Here is a 12296-nt window from a genome sequence, read left to right on the forward strand (position 1 = left end):
CTTAATAAAAAAATTAAAATCACACCATTTTTATTAAATACAAAAATAAAAACTAAACAACTTTTTTTATAAAAATTAAAAACTAAAAAAGTCATATATATATATATATATATATATATATATATATATATAGATAGATAGATAGATAGATAGATATATTTTTTTAAAAAGTATTTAAACCTTTTATCGTACACATATATTTCATTCTTATCACGAACTAGTATCTGGTGCTCATCACTAACCTCAGCCTTGGAACAAAAAGTACAGAATTATAAACTCAAAATGTGATTATTAAACCTGGGAAGAAACATCAACTTATTCTGTCGAATTGTGATCGGGAGTGGACAACTTTCTAGGCTGCTATGTGGTCCTGATTCCGGAGATGTGACTGACTCACACAGCAACGTTTGAATTATAATAATTAATACTTTTGCTCAATATTTTTTTTTTGGGGGTGTCATAGTTGCTATGTTTCTACAAGAGAAACCTAGAGAGCCCCACTTTATCACCTGTTTCCTTAACATCTTTCTCTATCTGCCCTCTGTACTCTCCAAAAGTAAACTTCCTGTACATTGGTGGCATGATGTGGCTCTCTATCAATGCATCTTTGGAAGGGTTATAGAAATATGCCACAGAGAACCTCTCTACCTTCTCAGCTGCCACCACCCGGTGCTTAGCACTTATGTAAATGTCATTGCTTAGTGCCTGCACAATTCATATGTGCTCAATCAGTCTTGCAATTCATATGACTAATCAATCTAGAATAAAATAAGATCGAGATATATAAGATGAATTAAATGATTATAAAAATTATAGATTCGATTTTTTAATTAGTAAAATTAACATTCTAAGAAATAAAAATTAAATTAGTTGATGTTTATAAATTTAAACAATTCAGTATATTATTATTAGACTAATTTTGCTATTTTAGTTTGTTGAGGCAGTTAGGCATTAGATTACTTTTTTTTACTCTAGCAAGTGGGTTTGATCATGTTGTAAAGATCCTGTCATGGAGTCATCTTTAATTTCTTCACATAACACCCTCCCCCATCCCCCGACCAAGTTTTTATCCTTTTTTTCGTGCTTATATCATTGATGTAGGTTTGACCCATTTTGGTCCATTAGGGTCTGCTGGAAGATTTCCGTTGGTGAGTAAGCAATTCAAAGTGATGCAAAGCCAGCGTTTGAAATTATTAAGAAAAAAGTTGTCCGCATACTAAAATTTCTTTATGACTTATGTAGATGTATTTGTGTACAGGATCCACAGACATGAGTTATCTTGAAAAAAAATATTATTTCCTATGCAAGTTGAAATGGCTGGGAATATATCACTTCAGATTTTTACTTGCTACAATCCTAGGGAGGTCATTAATGATTTTCGTGCATATATTCTTTTCCTTCCACATATTTTCTTGTTAATAGAACGATGATCCGTGCCTTTAAAGGATCATATGAGTTAGAGTGATGTAAATTTTGCATCACTATATTTTTCAGTTCTATTATCTAGACATTAAAGAATTGATGATGCTGTATAACTATTTTTTCATCTTTCACTTTTTTTTATATATAAAAAAAATCCTTTTCGTGTATACATATTAAAAATATTCTCCAAAATTAAAAGAGATACTAAAAGTTATCTGATTTTAGATATAAAAGTATTTTTATTTACTTTTTCATTCCCCTTTATACGCATTGAAAGAGTTTCATTCATTTGTTCTCCCTCACTCCTTAGATATTAGGTGACGTGACATTTTACACTGACCCTATATTAAAACGCAAGTGGTATACGCAAAAATTAAGACTCATTAGCAAATATTGAAATGCCTATTCTATAATGATTCTTTATATTTTGACACCGATAGTTATTAATTATATCATTTAACTAGTTCCTAAATTCGTCCAATCCTTCATATATATATACTCTACCAAAAAATATCCTTAATAACGGTTAGATTCCCTAATACGTGGGCTGGACCTAAATTCAACCCTGAACTAATGGGTTAAACTGAAGTTATGTGAAAGGCGATGAAAGAAATTAAATGGAGAAATAATAGTTTTCGTATTATTATATACCTTACATACCTTGGAAAATAATAACCCTTTCGAAAGTACTCTTTACCCGTACCAATTAATTACATTACTATCGCTATCACAATTTTTTTTATATCATAATTAGGGTTTTGAAATATCTTTACAAATTTTGTTTCTTTCAAGTCAGTTATGAAATTAATCTTTATTTTAATATTTAATCACTTATCTTTTCCCACAAGCTATTTGAAAGAGGCATAGCAAACATATAAGCTATATTATCCTATAAGAATAAAGCAAGACTGCTGAGATCATTACCTGGAATAAATCACCAATATTAACAACCAGAGCTTGGGGGTTAGGTTTGACACCAACCCAATTTCCATCTTTCATTATTTGCAAACCCCCAATCTGGTCTTGGTTCACTATAGTGAGGAAACTAGAGTCAGTGTGAGATAAGAGGCCAAACACCCTTGAATAGAATATTGGACATGGTGGATATCTGTTCAGCCGAAGAAAGCTAGTGTTTGCTGAACAATTCTCTTGGAAATAGTTGAATTTGATGTTCAGTTTCTGAGCTAGAATTTGCATTAAGTTTTCTGCCAGGGGGGCTACTACAGATGCAAAAGCTTCAATAGTTGATCTGGAAATTATATACATTAGAGAAATAAATAATTAACTTAAGATAAACTGTACAATCACTTTAATGGTCCTCAAAGGGCATAAAAATAATTCACGTACCACTCCAAATTCAACGTGCAGATCATAGAAAAGGAGACGTAAGGAATACATACAGAAACTTCTTTGGTCACCTTCAATTGTTGCCTTAAGTACATGCAATCACTTTATATAAGCTAGCCATCATTATTTTCTCCAAGCAAAGAAAAAAAAAACTTCATAATATTTATAGATCTACATTAATTCTACAACAATTCATTCTTTGTGTCGTGCATGTTGTTGGATATGAAAAGAAAGAAGAGAAACCTAGCATGAATATAAATATCAGTTGGGTCACAAACACACTTTTTACATGTTATGTTCAAAAGACTAAATGACTTAAAGTTATTCCTTGGCATTATTTTTCTTTGAGCTAAAATATCAGAAGAATTAAGTACTGTTAAAACTTTAAACCAAATCCTATATATATATATATATATATATATATATATATATATATTTAATTTAGCCTCTTATTTATTCTTTGCAAGTTTTGTAGCATATTGTGACCCTACAAATTGAGAAATTATTAGACGTTTCTCACTACCACAAAAAGAAGCTTTTACATCGGTGGAAAACCAGTATCTACGACGGGTCCAACACCGTCTTTGTTCCAGGTGTCGTTGTATGTCGACAACAACGACATCGATCAACCTAGCACCCGCCTTTGTAATGCAACAATACAACGTCAGTGACTACAACAGACGTTATAAATAAGGATTCAACGACGCACATTATGAAGAACCCGTCGTTGTTGTGATCCATTTCAATGACGGATAGCCCAAGATACGTCGTTGTTTTGTTCCATTTCAACGTCGGGTTAGAAAGGCCCAACGTTGTTTGGCAGTATGTCAACGTCGGTGTCCCTAGCACCTGTCGTTGTTGGTAAATAACAATATAAAGACGGGTTTAGAGAATGATCGTCGTTGAAGTATTTTGCCTGCTGACGAAATTTGTGTTATGCCATTCAAATTTAATTTGAGAAGAGATGATATATAATTAAAATATTCAATTTACGAAAGAAATTAAAATATTTAATTTACGAAAAAAATTAATAACACTTAATTATTTGTTAGTGACAGATTAGCTATCATATCCTAAATCATGTAATGATCTCTCTTAATGAAAGACTTCATGCAATTGCTTTCCCACCTAGAATTAATTTGAGAAGAGATGATAACGATGCAGTGTCTACCTCAGGCTTTGGTGCTGGTCCATTCTAGCTATATCTGGAAGAAACATGTGGAAGGCTTCTGACCATGAAATTTGCCCCAAGTTTGTGGCAGATGGGTTGCCCCACCTGTAACTTCTGGCAGGTAAGTTGAAGAAACTCTCTTGGGACTTTCTTGCAAAAGGGGTTCGGAACACTTCAACTTGCTGATGCCGTAAACTTTGCAGAAGCTCTTGTGAAACACCATGATTCACAACCTGGAAAAAACCCCACGTTCTGGCGGCTTCACTGATTTCTCTCATGCACTCCTCCTTCTCGCCGCCGCCGCCGAGACTTAATCGGCCAAGATCAATCAGAGGAAGTTCACACCACTCGGACTTGTCATTTCTTATGGCACCGCCACTGATGGCAACATCAACGCGGTGCGAGCCTTGTAGAAGGAGGGGCTTGTAGAACTCTAGAAATGGAGGTTCGTAATCCATTTGAGATAGAGTGAGCTCTCCAAATACTTTGAATTGTACTTTCAAACTCGGAAGTTACAAAAGTTTATATATATATATATATATATATACACACACTCTTAGAAATCTATTATGTCTTCATTCTAAGCTATATTTTTAAGGAAAAAGTTAGAGGTACGCCATGGGTGAAAATAATATAGGGATAGACTGAAAAAATAAAATCAAAAGAGAGATAAATCAATAAATATTAAAAATTATTAACAAAAAAATTATAAATCAAAAGTTAACGAGCTAAAAAAAATTAACGTAAAAACTCCCTTAAAACATGAATAAAAATTACGGATTATTTAGAACAAAAAAATAGTTTTATTATTATTAATGAATGATACAAAAGAATCTCCAAATACACAAGATTGCATATAATGATCAAAATCAAGTCAAATATGAAGCTTATAAAATGATAAATATACAATAACAAAAAAAATTCCCAAAAAGATAGTCATGTGTATTGTGAATAATAGTTCTTCCTCTTGAAATCTCAAATCAGAACAACAAACCAAGCAATTGATTCAATGCATGAACCTTTTTTTTATTCCGTTATCCATCTCCTGGACAACACATTAACAATGCTTTTTTAATCTACAAGTATTCAATAGTGGACCTAGCTTGTAGTTTAATCAGGAGAGCCACCATGCTCTTTGCCATCAAACCCTTAGAGCTAACTTTGTCACCAATATCAACATATGTTAGATACTTGCATCGTCACACCATCATTTCATGGCCATAAGTTATGTTGCTCGACTTTCATGTTACTAAAAAGACTTTAATTTTTAATATATGGATCTACCATCAGAAAAAAATTTGATCCAAGGATCCCATGCTTAGATTCACTGTCAATTCCATTATATTTGTTCCATTCAGTCATCTGATCGAATTATCATTATATTTTAACTCAAAACCTTAAGATATTAAATTTGTGATTCTTCTTTTCTTATATATTGTACAACTTATTGCTCATTTCTGTTTAATGTGGGAGTACCTCATCTTCTTACTTGTACTTAAAAAAACCAAAATTCCAATTAATTTATCAAAAGTGTTTATATCAAGAAGACTTTAAATTTGGCAAGTGAAACATAATACTTGAGAACTATGTAAAAGGTTAATCATGTTGTATTAAACATTTGTACTTAGCGAAATTCCTAATTTTAATCATAAAACCTTGACTTTACTGTTCATTTTTATAAAATATTATTTGGTTTAATATTATTTTACTGTAAAATGACTGCTAAAGAAAATAAAAAAAAAGTTAAATTAGATGATTTTCTATTAAATTAAGAAACAAAGTGAAATTTTTGAAAAATTAAAGATTAAAATGAGAGAGGCTTGTAATTTCAAAAATTAAGATAAGTTTATTCTAAAGTGGAAAGCATATAGTAACAAAAAAAAAAAAACTGGAAAGCGCGTATATATTACTAAATTTTTATGGGTTATACATTTTTTAATGTTTTAATTAATAGTAAAATATGTGTTAGAAATTAAAGTACGTTACTCACGTGGCTTATCTAACAAGTGATGCCCTAATTAATGAGTAATGTTATTGATGGACCGTACCGCAATTCATCCCCACAATGCACTTAGATTTTTAACATTGAAGCGAATACAAACTGAATCTGGGGACCAATTAAAACTGAGATACATGCCTCTGGGGTTACCTACGCTCATCGGATGAGATACCATATTCCAATTAATAATCCAATTGCTTGATCTCTGGACCTCAAATTCAACCGTGTTAATTAAATTCTAGAAGGGTTTATTATGTAATACGATGTTTAAGTGCAGAATCATATATACCAAGAAGATCAGTATATACTAGAGAATAGTATAACGTGGAGTACAAGTTAGCAGATTACAAAAAAAGTAGTGGAGGATGATGACACAATCACACCTATGCAGGCTGTGTTCGCTCAAGTATACATATGGGAAAATGTTTCATCATACCATTTCAAGCAACCACGCCATACAGTTAACTTTCAAATGTAACCTAAGGTGTTAGCTGTTGCTTTTTTTTTAAAAAAATTTTTAATAGGAAAAAGATAGTGAGTTTGAATCACTCATTAAAACAAATAACAATTAAAAATTAACATTTGTCAATAATAAAAGAGTTAATGTTGACTAATTAAATTTTTTGTACTCATGCATAACACTTATTTTCTTACATTTAGCTTTCTTTATTTGATAGTATTTTTTAATTTTTAATTTAAACATTTTAAATTAAAAAAAATCATTTTTTCGGTTACAAAATTAAAAAATATCATACAAAAGTGAGCATTATTTTTTTTTTGAAAATGGGAGCAGTATTATTTTAAGGAAAGGAGTATATCTATTTTAAGAATTACGAAGAGTAAAAATTTTCTCCCCGTTTAGGTCATTTTAGGTTGTTTTGCAGCGTCAGCACTATACTAATTAAGTATGAAAACTTTTTACACATGGGACGAAATTGCAATACACCAAACAACGGGAACGAAAATGCAATTTCCATAAAATTTAAAGTATTCACCTGTCATACGGACAGTATGGTTTTTTATTAAAATATTTCATCTATTTTTTCTCTATGAATTAAAAGATTTCACTTATTCATTTAAATAAATTTATATAAAATATATTATCTATAATTATTATAAAAAAGAATAATCTCGTTTGATATTATTTTTTTAGTATTTTATCCTCAACTATTATAATTCATTACAATATTTTATTTTAACTTCCAACAACAATTACATCTTTTAAAATAAGTTATATCCATATATATATATATATATATATATATATATATATATATATATATTCTTTTGCACTAGTAGTCTATTATAATAATAAAAAATTGAGATGATGCAACTTCTTGAGATCTCATATAAATTTCTTGATTTTTTTTATTTAACCACTTTAACAAATTTTACACATGTTTATTTTATCTGAGAGATGTCTATATTTAATTTCTCGCTATACTTCAAAGTTCGAACAACATTGTCTCAAAAAGGAGGATATATACATGTAAAAGAAAAATAGTACTAGCATATACTGATCCCCACGTATATACTTATAAATAGGTTGCAAGAAATGAACAATTATTGAAAATTGGGTCAATGGTCCATCACTACCAGACCCCAGTATAGTTAAGGATTGGGGTCCAACGAAATTCCGTGCTTTGAATTCCATCACAATCTCCTCTTATGTGATGTTTAATTCACCCTCATCAATTTTTTCTTTTCAAACTAAACATTGTTTAAGAATATCAGGATGTGATCAAATAATCCCAGTGTTAGTTAGATAAACTCTTAATTCCAAAATCAAATTTGTAATTAAAATTAATGCTTTCTACATGTAGCTAGATTTTTAGTGAGCATTGTGAATAAAAGTCTTTGTATTTTAGAAGAAAATATAACTTATCAGAGTTAGTCTCTAGTAACGAAAAGTTGAAGTAATTTACATAAGATTCTCAGTTTAAATCTCATTCTTACAATAATTTTTTTTAAAATCTCATGCATTCTCGTTATTATACACGCCAAGAAAAATGATAAAAGTATATAATCTCACCCCAAAACGACAATTGTCCATGTTATGGGTTTAAAATTGAAGAGAGGCATGAGTTGGTAGGGATCACCCACGTGATAATTAAATGCCACAACGTGAATCAAATGTAATCTTAATCTAGGATAGGACCGTCACATTGGATGGCCATGGGATTGTTTCAGATCAATTTCTTCGTGACAAACAAAGACAAGACGAAAAAGGTAGGGAACGAGCTATGGTAGCTAGACAGCAACTGCCACCCAAACTTTCTATGGTTTTTGTTTTTCAGTTCGGCAGTTCCCATTACTAAGCCATTTTAATTTTTTAAAATTTTGTTTTCTGGATAAATTTCTTTCAAACTTGTGATAGTGACTTGACTGCCAGTGCCCCCATGAATGAAATGATATATACATTCAAGATTTTTTTTCACTACTAGAAAATTGTGAAATAAGGTTGAATAAATGATGTCACCTACAACATCAACGTACACTACTTATGTCAGTCTAGCCAACACTCATTCAATGAATCATTCTTAGTCTTATTTTATTAAAATTTTTAAATATTAAATTTGGCGGTCATTTATTTTTAAATATAAATCTGACAATAAAATATATTTGCTTAAAATGTTTAATTTAATTTTAAAACATTTTTAATTATAGAAACAAATAATCTAAACTCTCAGGTCTCTATCAAGAGATACAAAACAAATACTACTGATTAATATTATTATCATTGTTATTATCACACTCATTATTATTACTGCTCACATTGTGAATTGTCACATAATTATTATTATTATTTTTATAGTTATCATCCCCACCTCTTTCATCATTATTGTAATTTTTAATATCGCAAGCTCATTGCTATCATAACTGTTGCCTTTCTTATAATGTATGTCTCTTGCTATTATATATCACCCCATCATCTAAATCAATAATTTGAATTAAGAACTATAAAGGAATTTGTATGATTTAAATTTAAAATTTGACATAAAAGTTTGTTTTTACAAATTTCAATTTTTTTAGTATTTTAAACTAACACGGTGGAAGATGCATTGTGTAAGACATTTTTTCTATATGATTTAATAGTAAAAATAAATTACTGAATATAATTTATATAGTCAAACTTTTATTGCAACTAAAATTTGAAATATATTTTTTTAAAATAGGTTAGTTTTGCTACATATATAAACATATGTGTTTTTAACCGATTCTACAGTATATCAACTTTTAATTTTCTATTTCTTATATATTCTGATATATGTATACATTCTATAAAGCAAAAAAAAAATATATAAACACAAAATTCATGTAGTATATAAATTTTAATTTTAAACACACACACTAATTAATTTATATTTTTTAAATAATCTTAAATATAAAAAAACATTCATGTAATATATGAAAATATTAATCAATATAATTATATGTTATATTAAAATGTATTTATTTTTTATTCATCCCTCCTTTATTACATTATTTCTAGATTCATCCACATAATGTTTTTTTTAAGATATTTTTAATTCATAAAATTTACATTATGTTGTTTTTCTTTTTTTAGATTAAAATGTAATTTTTATCTTATTATTTTCATAAATTTGTACTTTTAATCTCTCTATTTTTTAAATAAGATATTTCGTCTCCTACTTTTTAAAAGTTAGTAATTTTAATTTTTATGACCAATTTTAAATATTAATTTTTGTACTTTGTAAATGTTATAGATAATTATTTATTTCTTATACAGACGACAAATGATTTTTTAAAAATATTTAATTGTTAACAAGTTTAATTTATTAAAAAGAATTAAAAAATATATAATCAACTGATCCATGAAGGGAGAACTAAAATTACATATTTTTGAAAATTAGAAATACAATGTTTCAATTAAAAAAAAAAAAAAGAGGATTAAAATTATGAATTTGGAGGAGGGTGCATCAGCGTTATACTGTCAGCCAAAAACTATTGTCATCTTCACTTTTAATACTATGCCCAATGCTTGCGTTGAAAAAAAAAAATTTAAGCAATATATCGTATGTAAGTAACTAGTTACGTACATTTGTACAGGCGTGAAGTTAGTAATTGCCAAATGAATCACACAAGTTTGTATAGAATTGTATCTCATACGTACAACTATATATGCATAATGATAACGAAACAATGTTATTTTTCTATACGCACTAAATAATGATGACGAAATAATTTTATTTTCACATTAATTAGTTATATTCGAATAAAATGTGAATCGTAAATGAAAAATAATAATTAATGAATTCAATTCAAACTTTTTATATCAATTCAATTCAAATTTAAATAAATGTAATAAGTACTTTAAATATTAATTATTATATGTATAAAAATAAAAATCGCACTTACTTCCATTTTTTTGGTACCATCAACAAATCCAATTAAATTGTTTACTTATTCAATTTCAATAATTTAATTCTTAAGTTTACACCAGTCATATTGAAAATTTCAATTGGATAAAATCTTAGAAAGTTTTTTTTTTCTCTATCATTATAGACAATATAATCTAGATGGAAGTCGAATCTGAATCTTATATGTATAATAATAAACAAATACTTAAGATGTTACTAATAAATGAACGTGAAAAATGTTTGTAAGCAATAAAATGATGGATAAATAGATAGGATCAAAAGAAACAAGAAAAAGCTTCTTTCATTCATTGGTCGGTAAAATGCACAACAGCTCAAAGGACCAAAAATGGAAGTAAGCCTGCTGATGCAACGATGAGCATTCCAATCACTTAAAATGTTGTCGGCAACTTGAAAATTTCCGGCATCACATATTTGTTCGAAAATTGCACACCCTAATTTTACATATTTTGTTTGTATTTATCTATTTAGAAAAAGTTAAAAATATAATAAATTTTACTTATTTTGTTTATCTTATTTTAATAAGTAAATTTTTTCTTCATATATAAACATTTTATTAATTTTAAATTAATGATGACTTGTTACATAGAAAAAAGTTTAATTAAGATGGCTTCCATCGACCTAAGAAACAGAAAGATGACTTGCATAAATAAAAAAACATATATTTTAAGACTACATTACGTATTAGCTAATAACTTATATCAATATTTCTAAATAATTCATAAATTTCCTTAAAAAAATGAATAGTATATTTGTTACAAGAATATTTTTAAGCCCTAAACTGCAAGGAGTTGCTATTCCCACCTTAATAATCTCTATTTTCAACCCAGTATTTTTTTTTCCTTGAAAATATTCTTAACATAAATGTGTTTTTGTTGTACAATATACACATTGAAAATGCATTTTCATTATGTTAGGATGTGTCTTCCATATATAAAGAAAACACATTTTGGTTTTGCATATATAATAAAAATATGTTTCTATTATGTACGGAGGACACACTCCTTAATACATCGAAAATATATTTTTCTTGAATATCATATACAACCAGAGTGTATTTTTGTTAAGTATTTGGGAAACATAAACAACAAAAATATGTATTTTGAATTTATAAATGATGAAAATTTGTTTTTGCGATGAATTTTGATTTTTTTTTAAATTCAATTTTTTACGCACAACTTTTAATTATTCATTGATGTGTGAGCAGGGAGTGTGTTTGAATCAACGTGATCTAGACCCTCCATTAATTTTTGTGTAATCTCGACTGTTACTTTTTTTTATGCACAAGAAATTTTTTTGATTGGTTATTAGCGTTTGAGCAGCGCACACATTTGAATCAGTGTGATCTGGACCCTTGACTTATTGTGTGATTGTTTTTATTTTTCTGAGGACAAAGCTTTTTTGTGATTCACTTACAAGTGAATAAGACACATGCTTGAATTAATGTGATTTGGACCCTTGATTTATTCAGTGCAATCTTGATTGTTTCTTTTTCTAACGCAGTTGACTAAGCTTTTAATCATTCACTGGCGTGTCAACAATATTTTCATTAGTATAAAAGATATATGCTCTAAAACAAAAGCATTTTAAAGTTGCGTCATACATACGCATTGAGAGATTAATTATGAAGTACTGTATATGTGTATGCGACCATTCATAGTTGACAACCAAGATTTTAACGGCTGATACAAGGAAGTCGACTGGCCCAATCCAACAGTGTACTGTGAGACACAAATTTTAAGAGAAATTTGTTTACGTTAAATATGTAATTGTACCCTTTTTTAATAAATGTCACATTTCTTTATCATAATATCATAATGTGATCTTTTTTCATTATAAATACTAATATTAAATATTTTTTTGTTGTTGATGGACTTAAAATTTAAGTTTTAATTATTTTATCTTCACAATCCTTGAAGGCAACCATTCATATATACCTACCAAGTTTGTCTTGCTT

General features: G+C 28.5%; 1 protein-coding gene across 1 annotated transcript; it reads right to left on the minus strand.

The window, feature by feature from the left end:
• Positions 1-266: 266 nt before the first annotated feature.
• Positions 267-5070, minus strand: LOC100805270 (gibberellin 2-beta-dioxygenase 8). The gene is made up of 3 exons (XM_003543247.5): positions 3941-5070; positions 2347-2671; positions 267-705 (listed from the first exon to the last, which is right to left on the minus strand). Exons 1-3 carry the CDS (start codon positions 4396-4398, stop codon positions 475-477), a joined length of 1014 nt encoding a protein of 337 aa, XP_003543295.1. The 5' UTR covers positions 4399-5070; the 3' UTR covers positions 267-474.
• Between the last annotated feature and the right edge of the window lie 7226 nt (positions 5071-12296).

The sequence above is a fragment of the Glycine max genome, chromosome 13, assembly GCF_000004515.6.
Source record: "Glycine max cultivar Williams 82 chromosome 13, Glycine_max_v4.0, whole genome shotgun sequence".
In the NCBI taxonomy this organism is placed as follows: Eukaryota; Viridiplantae; Streptophyta; class Magnoliopsida; order Fabales; family Fabaceae; genus Glycine; species Glycine max.